This window comes from Aquila chrysaetos, chromosome 11 (assembly GCF_900496995.4).
Source record: "Aquila chrysaetos chrysaetos chromosome 11, bAquChr1.4, whole genome shotgun sequence".
Classification (NCBI taxonomy): Eukaryota; Metazoa; Chordata; class Aves; order Accipitriformes; family Accipitridae; genus Aquila; species Aquila chrysaetos.
This window is the reverse complement of record NC_044014.1, coordinates 38,920,069-38,936,211: the sequence shown is the minus strand read 5'-3', so window position 1 is coordinate 38,936,211 and position 16,143 is coordinate 38,920,069. Positions and strand designations below refer to the sequence as shown.

The following is a 16,143-nucleotide window of genomic DNA, read 5'->3' as shown; positions in this document are numbered from 1 at the left end:
ATTAAAAACCCAATTCCTTCAGCTCCTAGCTGCTCTCCCCCATTTCATTTGGGTTGACCTCTGAGCTCTCAGAGGGTCCCATCTAGGAGGACCCCAGCCCCAGCTCCCTCAGAGAACCCCAACGTCCCGACACTACAGCCTTGCTCGTACCCAGCACCAGCCACGGCTGCCGCACCGTCAAATAAATCTTTATAGGACACCAACAGGTCGAAGGAAAAGAAGAACGGCATTAACACATTTGCCGGTGCTGGGAAGGAGGGCCAGGAATGTAAACGGAGCCCAGAGGGAGTCCGAAAATGGTAACGGCTGGAAAGCAGGGCTGGAAAGTTTGTTAATCGGGATCCTAGATACTAGCCAGGCTCCCAGCCTTCGGCTCAGCCAAAATACCCTTTCCTGAGCCGCTCTGCTGAATTTTACAGCCGAACGCCACAGGGCAGACCCCAGCAGTCGCACATGCAGATGGCAACTCCGCTGGTTTAAAACTTCAGTCAAGAGCTATAAATCAAACCAAAGTTTCATTCATTCTGCTGCACATGAAATTACCCCAGTTTAGTTCGTTTACAGCTCGATATCAGTTAAGAGCTTCAGTCCTAGATTGAAATTTTACCAATTTTTTTTTTTTTAATTCTCCATTTTTAGCTCCCAAATCAGCATCTAGAAACTCCCCCTGCCCTAAGGAGCACACCAAAAGCCAGGGCTCCCCCCGCACATGCACCTTGCTGCAGTGGCTTCAGAAGCCAGGTTTAAAAAAAAAAAAGCACCCCAAAATTGGGGAGGAAAACAGTTGTCGCTCCCCTAAGTTTGGCATCGCATAGGCAAAGCCAAACCCAGAAGAGGGGAGCTCCCAAATGCCTCATGAGTGGTATTTTTTGTCTTGCTCCTCTCCTCTGTACACATGCCTCAAAATTGGCTAACATTGCAGAATTAAAAAAGAGCAACCCAACGATCCACCGCTCCCGTTCAGCGGTGGAAGGAAAAATCTCTTATTTTGATTTTCTTTCATTTTTTCAAAAGTCTTGCTGCCTGTTTCCAAGCAGCCCAGCTTTCCTCTGGATTTTTTTGTGCCGCCAGGCTTTAGGCACCCCTTAATAGAGACTTCAGGTCAGAAACAACCCACAGAGCCAGATTTTGGGGAGAAACTGCGGGAGGGAGCAGCCGTGCAACACGCATGCTCTGCATCAACAGCAGTGCCTGCTCCAAAGGAGGAGGATTCCTCACTGCCTTCTCCACCCCCCCCCCCCCCATCTCACTTTTTAACTCAGGATCAGGCTGGAAAGGAGCACGAGAAGCAAGAGTATAGTAATAAAAATAATTTAATAACAATAATTTAATAATAACCCAGGTAACAGCATGATGTGACAGCCCTTCCCTGGGCTCCCAGCGGAGCGGAGGCACCGCTGCTGCAATATGCGCCCACATCCACGGGAGGTCACGGCAGGACCACGCCGGGTACGGCCAAACCAGGGGTGCGTGAGGAACCCCCCCCCCCCCCAAAACCCAGGTCAGCGGCACCCTTGGTGCCACCCTCCCGGCTTCACCCGTGGGACCTGAGCGAGCGTGGGTGGTTTGGAAATACGGCGTGCCGCTGCGGTATTTCACACGGGGACTCTGCATCCCCAAGCGATGCGCTTTCGGGGGTGTCACGGCGCCAGGGTGTGGGGAGGGGAGTTCCTGGTAGTTTGCTGAGACACCCACAAAAAATTGGGGGGACCCCAGGATCCGGCTGCTGCAGCCAGAGGGAGGGGACACCCTGCTCCCACCCACCCCGCAGCACCCTTCCTACTAGGGGGGAAAAGGCTTTTGCTGCTCAGAGCCCCCACCCATACAGAGCGGACGGTACAAAAAAAGGCTGACTTTGCTGCTACTTGGTTTAAAACTTAAATACGACGCAGCCAGGCCAGGGGCTGGGCTTAAACGTACTCTTGGGCATGGTGAGGCTGCTCGGGGGCTGTTAAGGTCCATCAGGGCCCCCTCAAAGATGAGCCTGGGTTGGGGTGGCCGTACCCCCACGCTCATACCCGCCTGCTCTCCTTGGCCAGCACTGATTTGCAAACCAGCTTTGGCTTTGCAACAGCTCTGTAGCCCCCGGCAGCTAAAACCCGGTTTATACGGCAGCCTTAGCAGCGCAGCTGACATTTCGGAGACTCGCCCAGCGCTCACAAGGCAGGGATGGGTGCAGCGTGCGGGCGTATGCTCCTTTCGGCATCAGCTGGAAGGGGTTATGGGAGGGTGGTGTACCCCCAGGCTGGTGCAAAAACACATTTAGCAGCAATGTGGGAAATTGCTGGGGGGGTGGCAATTTAAGCTCAGCTTAAGTTCAGGAGTTTATTTGCACGTTCAGAGTCTGGCTTGGACATGTCCCGAGCAGGACTTTCTTTGGCACCTCTCTAGTTTGATGCCCAGGTCTATATAGGTTTTTGCACCTGATGGTGCAGGATAAATGACCAATGTGCAGCAATTTTGTACACAGGAGACCTTTCTACAGTAAAATCAGATTTTTCTGTACAGGAAATTTTGCAATCAAGTCCCCTCTGCTTAACCGTTGGCTGTTGGTTCTGGGTTTGACCGACCCCTGCTCTTTTTAAGCGTTATGCCCAGCGAGAGGCGGGGACTCTCTCCAGACTTACTGTCCTTGGCCCAGATCCGCCTTTCTTCCAAATTGGAAACTTGGAAAGCAACTCACCTAAAGAATTTGGGAGGGGGAAACAAAACAAAACAAAACAAAAAGCTAAAATATAAAGGAAGGAGGGTTGACCTGCAAGGGAGGTGAAGCCCAGGCAGCATTTGCTCTGAAGGGAAGGGAAAATCCTCAGATTCAGTCACAGTCAGAAGAAACCTCCAGCACCTCGATTTAATAGAACCAAGATCTTTATTGATGTCACTGTAACAGCAACCACTGGCGAGAGCTTTTCTCCTCCCAAACACCTGCTTGAAGAGACGGTAAAAAAAAAAAAACCCAAATCTATACCCTGACTAGCAGAAGAGCTGTCCCGGCGAGGCCAGGCACTCCCTCCCTGCTCTTCAGCCCCGAGCCTGGTTATAAAAGAGAACCGGGAGAAAGTCGCTGGGATGGGAAACGGAGACGAAAGGAGGTCAGGAAAGGGGGCCTTTAGAAAAAAAAGTGTTTTCCCTCCAGCTCCTGTCTGTAAGCTAAGTTGTCCTCGGATATTTTCTATTTTTTTATTATTTTTTTGGCTTGGAGAGCAGGTTTCCCGAAACGAGTGGCTGTGCCGAGGGCGCCAGGTCCCTGCATCCGCAGTGGCCATCCCCGCTCTGCAAAGGATGTCCTCGCCCCCTGCCCCTGCCACTCCCTCGATCTGAGGGCCTAAGAGACCTCCTAGGATCTTCACTTTAAGGAAAATATATTTATTTATATATAATATATATATTTGTGTGTGTCTTATCACCACCCACCCACACGCATATACATATTTCTACTTGCACTCACTCACTCGTGTGCCTACGACGGCCGGCTACACGTTCACATCACATCCCACCAAGCGCTACCCACGCAGGGGAAAGGATGGGAGAGATATCCCCTTCCCTTGGGGTTGGTTTTTTTTTTTGCTTTTTCGCCCCAAAACGAGTGGCAGCCCACCCCCTCGTGAGAAAAGCACCTGGAAGATGGGAGCTCGCAACCAGCCGCCGCGCCGACCCGCGCCAAACACACCTAGAGAAATAAATTACCGGACGGAAAGTGCACAAAACCTGCAGCACGAATGCCGGTGCGGGACGTACCCGTCCCTGGCACGCAGAGCCACCGCCCCGGCAGGCGACGGGTCCCTGGGGCTGGGTACCGGGGTGGGGGGATGACCCCGGCGAGGGAGGGAGGATGGATGGAGCAGGCACTCAGGTGGGGGCTGATAAAATGGCACTTGAGAAGGTTGCGAAGCTGTTGACGGCTCCCAACAGGCAGTAAAAAAAAAAAATAAGGGGGGCTGGTGGGCTCGGGGGGCACAGCACGGCACCGCCGCGGCACCCCCCGCCACGCACGCCCTCACCCAACGCTGCTCTTCAAGGCGAGAGTCGCACCAAGAGAGGAGAAAAAATAAATCCCATCTCTGGGGGGGGTTCAAGATGCCGGGAACAGGCAGGATGGCCACAACGTGCCAGGCTGGCAAAGCCACCGCCAGCGGGGAGTTTAACATGGGAAACCCTTTATCCACGGCAGCAAAACCCAGCCGGGGGAAGCCCTGGCATGAAAAGTGAGCAGAGGATGGCACCGATGCCGGCACCCTGCAACCGGAGCGCCCTGGGTGCAGCCGCGATGCTCCCGGCCGCAGCGTCACATCCCTGCGGCGTCTCAGCTTGCAGCCCCCCCTGGGCGCCCAGCTATTCCTGAGACATCCAGCGGCACCGAGGGATTTTGCTCCTGTATTATTCACATTTTAAAAGGGGAAGGAGGATTTTAAAAAAAAAAAAAAAAAAGCACTAGAAAGCACTTTCCCAGAGGCGCTCATCCCCAGCCCGATAAAAGAAGCGTTGCCGGTAAAGTGCCCCTTTTTAGTACCAAAAAAAATAAAAAGCAAGGGGTTTTTTGTAAAACATGGCTACGTCGCTTTGAGTCCTGGCTGATGGGTCGGGTATGCAGCCCCCGGTCGAAGGGCCAAGACAGAAGAAATCCGGGAAGGAGAGAGATGCGGGCACACTGCCCGACGCTGTCGGGGGCTAACTCGGACCCCCAGAGCACCGAAGGGAACGGACTGCCAACGGTGTCCTCCACCGAATGCCAGCAGGTCCCGGGGGAACTGAAAAAAACCCCTCCCCGGAGTGCAAGTGGGCGCTCGGTTTTAGGTGCAACGCTTTCCCCCTTCTCCCAAGAGGCTGCCCAAATTTTCCAGGAGAAGGGGCAAAGGGGGTGACGCAGCTCCGGACTACCAAGCTGCCGGCAACGGGAGGTTTTGGGGTAACAGGAGGGTTTTTTTGGGGGGGGAAGGGCAGGGGAGCATGAGGCGGCAGAAGAGGCAAAGGGACGTTTTACAAAGGAGTCCGGCGGAGATCAGGCTGCTGGTGGGTGGAGGAGGAGGAACAGGGCCGGATCCAGAAGGGATGCTCCGGCTGGCACATGCTGGGACCGGTCACCCATAAAGGGGGTGAAGCCAGAGCCACGCTCCCTGGAAAGAGGGGTGGGGGGGAGGCAGACGGGGAAGGGAACGCCGGTGGGGACCGCTGCCGCCTCCGACTCGCCGGGACGGATCCTGCTAAGCCGAATGGGGTGTGCACAGGTCTGGGGAGTTGCTGCCTCTCCGTGGTTCCCGCTCAGATATCCATCTCGAACTGAGCATCATCCCCTGGCGAGAGGCAAGGAGAGAAGCGTTAGGGGGGGATCACCCCCCACCCCAAATCCCGCCCCACCTCGCACCCCAGGGGTCTCTTACCCATGGACGGCTTCCCCTCCTGGTGATTCAAGCTGTTGGCGTCCGCTTTGGGCTCCTCGCCGGCCGAGCCAGGGCTGGTGACGCCGGGAATATTGGGGAGGTGACAAGGCGGGGTCTGAGCCATGGGGGAGTTGCGGCGGTCCAGCAGGAACTTGCGGTCATAGATGATCCGGGTGCCTGGGGAAGGAATGGGGGGGAAATGAGAGGAAGATGGGGGGGAGATCCGGCCCGGCAGCGCTCGTTTGCAGAAGTATTCCCAGCAGGACGGCCAAGGATCTCCGCCACGGCCCAAGGAGAGGCGAGGAGGGTTGCGTGCCGCCGCTCTGCCCGCTCTTATCTGGGCCCGGCGGGCGATAATTCGGCGCTGGATAAACACCCCCGGCAGCACCTGGGTACCAGCTGCCGTCCCCCGGGGCGCAGAGGCCTGGCCAACTCACCGCAGGGGTGGGAACGCATCCCCGGGGAAGGCCGACGGATGCGGCACCCCGAAACGTTCCCCGTCTGCCGGGGATGAGGGATGCTCCGACCCCGGGGTGTCAAAGCGGAGCCCGTCCCCCCCCCCGCCATTGACACCTCGCGGGGCGTCGAGCCCCCGGTGCCCGCCGCCCGCCACCCCGTACCGGGTCCCACCGGGCCCCTCTGCGCCCTCCGTTATACCCCGGGAAAAATAACAAACACTGGCTCAAACGGCTTAGCCTTAAGGACAACGGGCGGCAGGCGCTAGATAGGCGCGATATACAGCCGCGATAGAGGCGCGATAGGCGCGCGACAGGCGGCGTTCAGAGAGGCGGGGAGGCGGGAGCGCTCCCCCGGCGCGGCCCCGCGGCCGCCGCCCCGCAGGCCCCGTCCCGTCCCGTCCCGTCCCGTCCGTCCGTCCGTCCGTCCGTTCCGCCCCCCCCCCCCACCTCTCCCGCCCCGCCCGGTACTTACCCCCCGGGGTGGTGGAGAAGAGGGTGCCGCCGGGGGTGGTGCAGTAGTCCGGGGGGAGCTGAGCCGCGTCGCTGAGGGTCACGGTGCGGGTGGGGATGGCCCGGCTCTGGCTGGGCTGGCGGCCGCCGGCGGACGACATGGCCCCGCGCTATTGTCCCCGCGGAGGCGGCGCGGAGCGGGCGCCGCCCCCCCCGGCCCCCCCCGCCGCCGCCTCCGCCTCCTCCTCCGCCTCCGCCCGCCGCCGGCAGGGGGCAGGCGCGGGGGCCGCTGCCCGCGCCCTCCCACGTGGTCTAGCGGTGAGGATTCCTGGCTTTCACCCAGGCGGCCCGGGTTCGACTCCCGGCGTGGGAAGAGCCGTTGGTTTTGGGTTGGTTTGTTGTTTTTTTTTGGGGGGGGGGTGGTGGTGGTGTATCTTGTCTTCCCCACCCCGTGCAGGCGGGTCGTCGTGCCCAGGAGTCCTTCCGCCAAAACATTTTGGCTGAGCCGAGCTGATCAAAGTCACCAGGGAAGGGGACAAGCTGATCAAAGTCACCAGGGAAAAGGGACGCATCCCCATATCCCAAATGCACCAACCCAAAAAGTTGGGAAACCCGTGCCCCAAGGGCTACACCATCCCCAGATCACCAGGAAAGGGGACGCATCCCCAAATGCCAAAGTACCAACCCAGAAAGTTGGGAATCCTGTGCCCCACATCACCAGGAAAGGGGATGTATCCTCATATTGCATACCAGGAAAGGGGATATATCCCCATATCCCAAACATACCATCCTGGAAATTTGGGAATCTCATACCCTGAGGGCCATGCCAGCCACAGCACAGCCTCCCTCCCTCCCTCCCTCCCTCGGCAACGCTGATCCCGCTGGTTATTTTTAGCATCCCTCTCCTGAGAGGCCGGAGCGGCTGGTTTCTTCCTCCAGCCGTGGATCCCCCCGGCCGAAGCGCGTCCCCGGCGGGACCGGGCGCCCGCATGCAGAAAAAGATGGGCGAGGCGGTGGCCCGGGTGGCCAGGAAGGTGAACGACACGGTGGAGAACAAAACGGATTCCCTTGGTAAGCCCGGCACTCCGGCTCGGCTCCGGCTTGGGGCCCGGAGAAGGATCAGGTATCCGGGAGCAGGGCTCTATTTTTTGCTGCTGTGGTCTAAAAAAAGCTGTCGGGCACCCTTCTGGGTGCTGCACCCAAGGCTCCCGCAGCCCCGGGGAAGGGAAAGGCTCCCCCAAAGGGCTCTCAGCCTCCCCAAAGCTTGAGCGGGTTCCCAGCGATGGCACATGATCCCACGGGACATGCCCCAGGGATAAAGTCTTTCCTTGCAAGCGATGGCAGGAGCCAGACCTTTCCCTGCATTGCTTTGTCAGATTTGTGTTTTTCTGCAGTTTCCCCGTTTCTAGCTAATATTCAAGACCCACGCATGGTTCATCAAAAGAGAGAGATGAAAGCTGCTCATTTTTATTCATACTGGATTCCCGACCCTGGGGTATTAAATCGGCGTACGCTGAGAGTCAGAGCTTCATTGCTCAGCCTCTTGATGTCCTCCTGAGTGAGACGATATAAGCAGGGGAGGACCGAGCTTACGCAGCCCCCACCGTGGCTTTGGGAAGGGAGCAGGCAGCAGAGCCCGGGCTGAGCAGCACGGGGCCAGGATACAGGTTTTCCATCCCCTGGCACGTCCCGGGAGGGGAAACAGAAACAACTCAGAGCAAAACAAAAATGCCAACAGGTGAGAAGCACAGTCGAATCCTTTTCTCCTCCCCGCTGCTTGCCACGGGGCAAGCACCCATCACGATGGGAAATCCAGCCAGGAGCATGCCCAGGAAAAGCCCTGCTCCATGCCCATCCCAGTCAGCGGTGGAGGAGGCATCCCTGCACTGCTCGACCATCCCCAGGGGGTTAGGGACATAGGGGAGGGGGATTACCGAAGTTGTGAAGTTATTAGACACGGACAGGCTGACTGAGGGTTTTCAAGAGGACATTGCAGCGTGGAAGTATTTGCAATGTGATTTAGGGTTGAACACACCTAAGGCAGAACAGCCTTAGCATTGCTGATGGGAACAGACTCTTGGTGCTTGCGGAGGTGACTGCAAAGATCCCTGCAATGGAGAGAAGTATGGCAGGAGAACATGGTTTAGTGGGTATGGTTGATGGTTGGACTCGATCTTGAAGGTCTTTTCCAACCTAAATGATTCTATGATTAATGGCAGCCATGGGTGGCAGCACCCAGACAGGCAAATCGAGCATGAAGGGGTAGAAAAGAAGATGGCAAGCATTGCTCCTTCCCAGCTGGGGTGCGTTGTAAGGTGCCTGGGTCTCTCCGGTGGCAGATCTGGCCAACTGCAAGCTGATGACCTTCCCCGTCGGCATCTACAAAGCCATGAGGACCGTCACCGAGGGGATCCACTGCATCTCCCTGGCGAACAACGAGCTGAAGTCCCTCACCAGCCGATTCGTCACCACCTTCAGCCAGCTGAGAGGTAAGGGACAGCCCCACTGCTTCACAACAGCCACTTCCAAACCCCTGGGACCCAGCAAAGAGCCCCCAGGTTGCTGCAGAGGGAGCACAGCACCGGAGAGTTTCCCCACCGCAGTTTTTGCTCCTCTGTGCTCACACCTCATTCCAAGCACTAGGTTCAGACCTCCAAAAGTCCATTTTTCTTTACCCTTTCTGGTCCTTGCAGGAAGGGGGCACTGGTTTTGCTCTCACTTACCCTCCCAAACTCATGCCCTGCCACCTTCCAGCCGCTTTCAGCAGTGGCCAGGCTGCTGCAGGGTCACTCATCATCCTCCAGCTCTCTCCAAGGATGGGACTGGGGATGAAAGAAGACAGGAAAGGCAGCCTGGGCATAATGGTGCATGGCAGAGATGGGGCATTTCAGGCTGCAGAAGGCATGCTGGCTTGCTGCTGGCTAATTAGCCCCCATCGTGAGACATCAGTGATAGCTGCTCACTCTCCACTCACTGCAGGAGATGGGGACAGTCATCAGCGCATGGATGGCGCCACGGGGACACATCCCTGTGGAGCCCAGTGAAAGCAGCTAGAAGCTAATCTGCTAAAACATGGTCATGCAAGCATCCAGAGCCGTGGTTTTGAACACTGGGGACTGCACCAGGGCTTTGCCTGCCTGCAGCAGCACCAGGGGCTCTGGCAGCTTTTAAAAGCAAATATTTTGCTCATACAATGTACTGCACGAGTGCCGCCGTGGTAGGGGTCTGGGGAGGCTTCCCGTGTTGTCTTGGAGCATCATCCGTGAAAACTCCCCTCGGCTGGAGAAAAGAAACATGTCGAGCAAAGGAAATCAATTTCCTTTTTGAGGAGAAAAAAACGGTCTCATTTCCCATCAGGGATTTTACTTCACCAGTGAACAAATCACTCTGATGATGAACATGCTGGGCCTCAGCAGGGCTCTTGCAGGCAAGAGATGTCCTGGGGCTGGGGAGAGCCTTGCAGTAGCCTGAATAAGGCAGGACCTATAAATACCAGGTATTAGCAGGGGCAGGGCAGCTTGTGTGGATATTTATAGAGCAGAAAGCCCTGTGTCACTGGAGAAGGGTGCTGGGACAGCAGGATTTGGGTTCCTGTTCCCATGGCTCATGGCCTCTCATGCAGGAGCACTGCTCCTGGCCCCACAGGAGCTCATTTCTGGGGAGGGGAAAGTATCACAGAGGGTTAAACTCTGTAGGACAGATTATTTTTCACATATAAATACATTTCTTCCACCACTCTGTTTATACCTCAGAAGGGGTTCAGGCACATGAAGATAGTAAACTAGCCTTAAGCCATGACAAATATCCATCAGGGAGTGAATTGCACTGACTCCGCTAAGAAATATTGCTTATTTCTACAGCCAGCCACTGCTTGCAAAATGCTGCACAGGTTTCATTAGGAAAGCCTGAGGAAGCCAAGAACCATATCGCTTCTAAAAGCAGTATTGACAGCAGGCAAAAGTACGATGGCAAACCATGAAGATGAGCAAGAAATCCCATTTTTGGACTTGGAATCCCGTTGCTGAACCTGGTAGCCCATGGGGGAGAGAGGCTGTAAATTAAGCTACGCATTAATAATTTTCCCGTCTTTTTCCCCCCCATGCCACCACCTCTCTCCTCTCTTCCCCGAACCACAGAGCTCAACCTGGCAGGCAACTACCTGCACCGCCTGCCCGAGGAGGTCACCTCCCTGCTGCACCTCCGGGCCATCAACCTCTCCCGCAACAGGTTTCGGCGTTTCCCCGAGCCCCTGGCCACCGTCGCAACCCTGGAGACCATCGACCTGGAAGAGAATGAGATCGCAGGTCAGAAGGAGCTTTTTCCACTGGAGGGGAGGATGAGTATCACCCCAGGGCAATCGCACTTCCCAGGGGCGATGCCGATCCACATCCCTGGGCGGGGAGGGATGCTGGCTTGAAGTTTTGCTCGTGGTCCACCATCCCCTGCGGATGCAGCCGGGCTGAGGGATGGCTTAGTGATCCAGCAAAAGGAGCAGGAATTTGTCAGGGGGAGGGACACACAAGTGCCGAGGAGATGCTAAATAGACAGAGTCTCGTTAGCCACTTGCTTTTGCTAATGCCTCCCAGGATGAAGCTATTGCAGGCGTAGGGGGAAATCAAGCCCCATTCGAGCCGCCCTATCCACCATGCTTCTCAAAGGCAACTCCAGCTGTGACTCAAAATCACCAGATTTAATAAAAAATAGACCTGACTGCAGAACTCGGCCCCAGGGATGCTGGGCTGGGATGTTTGCTGCCAGGCAAAGCAAGGGCACAAGCCCACCTGAAAATTCCCAGAGCAAATAGGAGCCGTAACACTACAAAATCCCCTAAAAAAAAAAAGAAATTAAAGGAATGGTAAGAGCCACCCATGCCTTGACCCTGCAGCAGGAGGAAAATCTTTCATACGCAAAGCTGAAGCCTTTGGAGTCCCTGAAAGCTCGGCAAAAGGGGCAGCTGTTGCACGTAGATAAAAGGGGATTTATTTAGGAGCGATCTTTCAAATAGCCCAGGCTGAAGCATCCCACAGCCCATGCAGATCCCTGGGGAGGCAAATATCAAGTCCACTCAATTTTGCTGTTTTATCTGGGATGGCTTCAGCTGCTGCTGGGAAAGCTGCTCCCTGCACCACAAGTTTTATTAACAGCATCAGCTGCTCCCTGGCCATGCCTGTAGAAACACAAGACATTAAATACTGCTTCCATGAGAGCCAGCAGAAGATGTAGTTTTTCCTCACCCCTTTTTTCTCTCCCACCTCCCGGAGAGAGCTGTCTCACTCTTAGTTCCCTCCATCATTTTTTGAGCTTAATTGGCCAACTTCAATCGGACCTGGTCTCCAAACAGCATATTTCCCACTTGTTTTACGCAAGCAGGCTGCTGCGAGAACAGAATACAGTTTTTGTTGCTTTTTTTCCCCTGAGTAAATGCAGGGAGGAAAGGATGCATCAAGGGTTATACCCAGCTGGCTTAATCCTGGGGGAGAGGGCAGCTAGAAAACCCAGCTGCCAGGCTCAGTCACCTCCCACCAGGCTCCCCTTAGCTGCAGTTATTAGATTCAGGAAAAATAACAACAGGGACAAAATTAACAATTTCAAGCTAAAATGTGTTAGGGACATATCTTAGTAACAAGCACGGTGCTGTCTGGCTGCAGAAGTAGGTAAGATTAGCCTATTTTGTGCACTTTCTGAAAAGGGAAGAGGTAGAGATTAGAAAGCTGGGGTGTTGCAGCCCATTTTTCCAAGGAAACAATCTGGGCGATCACATCACTCCTGCCAGCCCTTCCCAAATACCCCCAGGCTCATCTGCACAGGAGTTTGCATTTATATATATATATATATATATATATGCATTTTTCTATATTATCTGCAAGCTTATATTTATATATACACCTTTTCCCCTTCTATATTATCTGCAAGCTTGTATTTATATACACATCTTTTCCCCCCATGCTAGCCTGGCACAACAGGGGAAGGAGAGTTGAGGAGAGTGCATCAGCTTGAATTTAACTGGCACAAATTTTGTTTTTCTGTAACAGCCAAGTAGGATTTGAGCCTTGCACACTCATTTCACTCCAGAAGATCTTGGGCCAGGCTGGAGGAGATGGCATCTTCTCTTTTCTCCCTCTGCATGCTTATACGGCTCACCCACTACAGCTGGCTGAGGAGCCTGTTTTGGCAGCAGGGTCTGACAAGGAACAGCTAGCACATCCTTGGAGAAGCTCTTGAGATAGCTGAAAGTTCATCCGGGTGTCATTCTCCAGCAACAATACCTGCACACCTCCAGCCAGCCCAGCATGAGGAGGAGGTACCCCAGTAGCACAAAAGGTGCCTTTTATAATTTGGGACCCAGGTTACCCCCACTTAGCCCAATAAAGAGTTGAGGACCCTGCTCCAGATAAAAGACCAGTAGGCAAGACAAGGATGGTTTACAGATTATGGGTGGGAGATGGAGGTTGGGGAAGGACTGGGGCTTTCTCCATCAGCATAAATGTTGCAGATGGTCTGGTCTGTGGTGCTGGTCCTGCCTGTCCTCTGCTCTCTCAGGGATGCTGAAGGAGCTGATAGCAGGGCTGCAAAGTGCATTTAAAAGCACCTGCAGAAAGAGGACTGAGTCACCTACTAAGACATACTGAGCTGGAGATGGTAGGTAATGTTTTCCAGCTGAAGGGAAACAGGAGTAAAAGGAGATTAATTAATGGCTGCCTCGAGTCTGTGGGCTCTGTAAAAGGAGACATTTAGTGCCATGAACTGCCCTTTTCATCTCAATGAGCTCTTAACTATGGAGTGTAATTATGTATATATTAATGTCAGTGCTTTTAACTCCTTCCCTGCTAATCAGAGTTATATCAAGTTAGCATTTTCAGCTCCCAAGTCCATGGGGATTTTTTGGTGCCTGAAGCTTTGGTTTCCCTTCCTCTTATTCCTTGATGAATGGCTTAATGCAGATGTTGAGACAGCAAGGGGGATGCTGGAGACCACTACCGAGGCTGGGCAGGTCACTGCTGGGGGCAACTGTGGCTAATTTTGTCCTCATGAGCATCAAAGAAAACCACTCTTAATTTGGGATAATGGCATGGAAAATGCATCTTTGTTAATAGCCGTAGAGGAGCCAGCGAGTGGGTTTCCACCCGTGGGTTAGGAGGAGGCTGGCAGGAGCTGGTGGCCACCAAAGGACGTGGGTAATGCTGAAAGGTGACTGGGAAGCAGCTCCACTGATCTGAGCAGGGTCCTTCCCCCTTCAATTTGCAGCTGTACGTGGCTGCGAGACCTTCGGGGCTGTTAGTGTTCATTACCCAGCTCCTCGGATGCCTCAGCAGCCCTTTCATATCCATCTCCTCAGATGCCTCGGCAGCCCTTTCATCTGAAGGAGCTAGGTTTTTCACTCACTTATTATCAAATCCTGATCTGAGAAAATTACTGTTTGCTTTAATTATGAAGAAGCCTTTTTTTTCCCCCCCTTTTTTGCTTAACTGGCAAAGCCAGCATGAATAATTCAGGCTCAAACACAAGTGCCTTATCCATTGGGGAGCCGGCAAGTGATGCTTTGGGTTGCTTATAGAGGCGTTTGTGGTTCCCCCGGCACAGCCGTATAGCTATAGGCTGTACTGCGTGCCCTGCCTGTCGCTTCATGCCAGGGTGAGTCACCGCTCCTTACCTTGAATTAAGCTGCAGACCTGGGCTGTTCCCACCCGGGGCAAGGCTTGCTCCCTGAAATACTTTCCTTCACTCCCTAAATTTAAGCAAAGTGGGGGTTTATCACTCTGCATAGCCTTAGAAGCTCATTAAACAGGACGATCTATCAAAAAAAAGAGATTTTTGTGCATCAAGGCAGGGGAAAAAAAATGCAACATGATACAGAGGAGTGGCAGTGAACAAACCCACCATAAAGAAGAGGTATAAAAAAATCCATGTGAAGCTCAGCCTTATGAGAGAGATGCGCTGCTAAAAAATGTGTATTACAGAAAATAACACTGCTCTCTGGAAGGGAAAGAAAAAAAGCCATCAAGGTGTTTGAATCTTTTTCCAGCATAAAATAAGTTTCATGGTTTAAAAGTTGTATAATCACAACACTGCAATTCTGCTCCAAATATTAGCAGAAAAAAAAAAAGGCGCTGGGGATATAAAGGGCTCTTGTCATTTTGGTGGCCAAATCAAACAGAAACTGTTCTTGGTAAAGTCAGGTGGGTGGGCTTTTCAAGCCCAAAACATTGTGATTTGTAACAAAAAGCAAAATCTATCATCTTTTAATGATCTTAATGGTTAGGTTTTCGTATTGATCTCGTTCCTCTGCTCTCAGTGCATTCACGTTGGGACCATCCATGAGACCTGCACCTTTTTTTCATGTAAAAAGGATTTCCTTTAGAAACCCTTTCTAAAGGAAAACACCCAAATTTATGGAAATTGCAAAATGGGAGGGTCTCTGACAATAGCCGAGAGCCATTTTGCAGCCTGTCCAGCCAGGGCAAAGAGCATGTGCTCTCACATTACCCTGGCCAGGGCTCCTGGGCATTGCAACACTGGGAATAAAATAAGGGAATAAGTCTTTGAATACCAGTTTAGCACCCCAGCAGGGTTTTTTTAGGACTGGGAGAACTGGAGGGCAGGGTCCACATTTAATATCGTGGTGTTGGCACCTTACCAAGATGTTTGAATTGTCATATAATTTAATACTATTTGATGATGTTTCCGGTTCGATAAAAGCCTGGAGACCGGCGGGAGCAGGGTTTGCTCTGGGGCTGCCCATCGAGCCACGGCTTTCTCCCACTCTGCTGCTCTGAATTCCCCGGCAGCTGACGCTGGGGTGGATGTTCACCTCTCGGTGCTTTCTTTTGCAGAGGTGCCAGTGGAGAAACTGGCCTCCATGGCATCATTGCGGAGCCTCAACCTGCGGGCAAACCCCGTCGGCCCCGAGGTGCGGCTCCTCGTCCGGCCCCTCGTCCCCTTCGACCTGCTGCTGTCACCGGAGGAGCCTGTCCCCAAAGCCTGAGAGGGTCTCGGGGTGCCCAGGCGAGCTCTCCCGAGGGGCGACTGCCTGCGAGAGTGGTTTGGTTTAGGTCAGTCCCTGCTACGCCGCTGTTTCTGTCCCGAACCTGCAGTGAGGCAGCCAGTCCCTCTTTTTGTTTTCCTTAATAAAAAGCAAGCAGCGGGGCTCCTCCGTGAAGGGGATGGCTCTGCCAGCTCCTGAGGCAGGGAATCGCCTGCTTTGTGTTTTGCCAAGCGCTTGGGGAGGAAGCGGAGCCAGAATGCGTGCAGTGCAAGGTTTGGGTAAAATTGGGGGAGTTGGATGCTTGGCTGCATCCATCCTGCCTGGCCAGTGATGAGGAGCATCTGCTGCCCTAGTCCAGGCCTGGGATGGTGGGGGATGTCCCTGCAGCCGTAAGGTTCCCCCTTGAATTGCTGATATGGCAATGTGCCACGTGCCTGATTAAATATTTTCCTGTTACATGTGGGTTTTTTTTTTTTTTTTTTTTGTATTTGCTAAATCTATAAGTTACCAGTTGTCTTCTCCTCAAAGCAGCCCCTTTGGAGATCCCCACAGCTGCTTTGCTGCAGCTCAGGCTGACGCCTCTGGCTGGATTCTGCCCGAGCAGTATTTCTCTGGATTTCCCCAGGGAAATTTTTTTTTCCCCATGGTTTTTCATCATGGAAATCAAAGCAACCCAGTGTCAGTGGGTGCCTACATGCTGCTCACCGCATGGGTGTCCCCAGAGGCGTACACCTACCTCCCGGGTGCTGTGGGTCTTCAGGACGTGCCGCTTTCTCTTCCAGGAAGAAATGGGCTGTGGGGCTCAGGATACGGCCCAGGGAGTGTGGCTCCTTGGTGGCAGGGAGGCCACTGCTAGGCACACTGGTGTCCCTTG

General features: G+C 54.0%; 2 protein-coding genes and 1 non-coding gene across 3 annotated transcripts; 2 read left to right on the top strand and 1 right to left on the bottom strand.

The window, feature by feature from the left end:
- Positions 1 to 2,850: 2,850 nt before the first annotated feature.
- EIF4EBP2 (eukaryotic translation initiation factor 4E binding protein 2) lies at positions 2,851 to 6,501 on the bottom strand. Its single transcript, XM_030031236.2, has 3 exons — positions 6,309 to 6,501; positions 5,379 to 5,555; positions 2,851 to 5,291 (listed from the first exon to the last, which is right to left on the bottom strand). The coding sequence occupies exons 1-3, from the start codon at positions 6,445 to 6,447 to the stop codon at positions 5,260 to 5,262; spliced, it is 348 nt and encodes a 115-aa protein (XP_029887096.1). The 5' UTR covers positions 6,448 to 6,501; the 3' UTR covers positions 2,851 to 5,259.
- Positions 6,502 to 6,587: 86 nt separating this feature from the next.
- Positions 6,588 to 6,659, top strand: TRNAE-UUC. Its single transcript has one exon. It is a non-coding gene; the product is annotated as a tRNA-Glu (tRNA).
- A 517-nt stretch (positions 6,660 to 7,176) lies between these two features.
- Positions 7,177 to 15,725, top strand: LRRC20 (leucine rich repeat containing 20). The gene is made up of 4 exons (XM_030031233.1): positions 7,177 to 7,357; positions 8,626 to 8,775; positions 10,423 to 10,590; positions 15,118 to 15,725. Exons 1-4 carry the CDS (start codon positions 7,276 to 7,278, stop codon positions 15,267 to 15,269), a joined length of 552 nt encoding a protein of 183 aa, XP_029887093.1. The 5' UTR covers positions 7,177 to 7,275; the 3' UTR covers positions 15,270 to 15,725.
- The last annotated feature ends 418 nt before the right edge of the window (positions 15,726 to 16,143 follow it).

What these genes read in the sequence shown, in the direction of transcription:
- EIF4EBP2 (XM_030031236.2), bottom strand. Translation starts at nt 6,447, where the DNA reads ATGTCGTCCGCCGGCGGCCGCCAGCCCAGCCAGAGCCGGGCCATCCCC. An exon ending in CTTCTCCACCACCCCGGGGG is followed by an intron (nt 5,556 to 6,308) that starts GTAAGTACCGGG and finishes TTCCTTCCCCAG; the next exon opens with GCACCCGGATCATCTATGAC. An exon ending in GGAGGGGAAGCCGTCCATGG is followed by an intron (nt 5,292 to 5,378) that starts GTAAGAGACCCC and finishes GCCTCTCGCCAG; the next exon opens with GGGATGATGCTCAGTTCGAG.
- LRRC20 (XM_030031233.1), top strand. Translation starts at nt 7,276, where the DNA reads ATGCAGAAAAAGATGGGCGAGGCGGTGGCCCGGGTGGCCAGGAAGGTG. An exon ending in GAACAAAACGGATTCCCTTG is followed by an intron (nt 7,358 to 8,625) that starts GTAAGCCCGGCA and finishes CTCCGGTGGCAG; the next exon opens with ATCTGGCCAACTGCAAGCTG. An exon ending in CACCTTCAGCCAGCTGAGAG is followed by an intron (nt 8,776 to 10,422) that starts GTAAGGGACAGC and finishes CCCGAACCACAG; the next exon opens with AGCTCAACCTGGCAGGCAAC.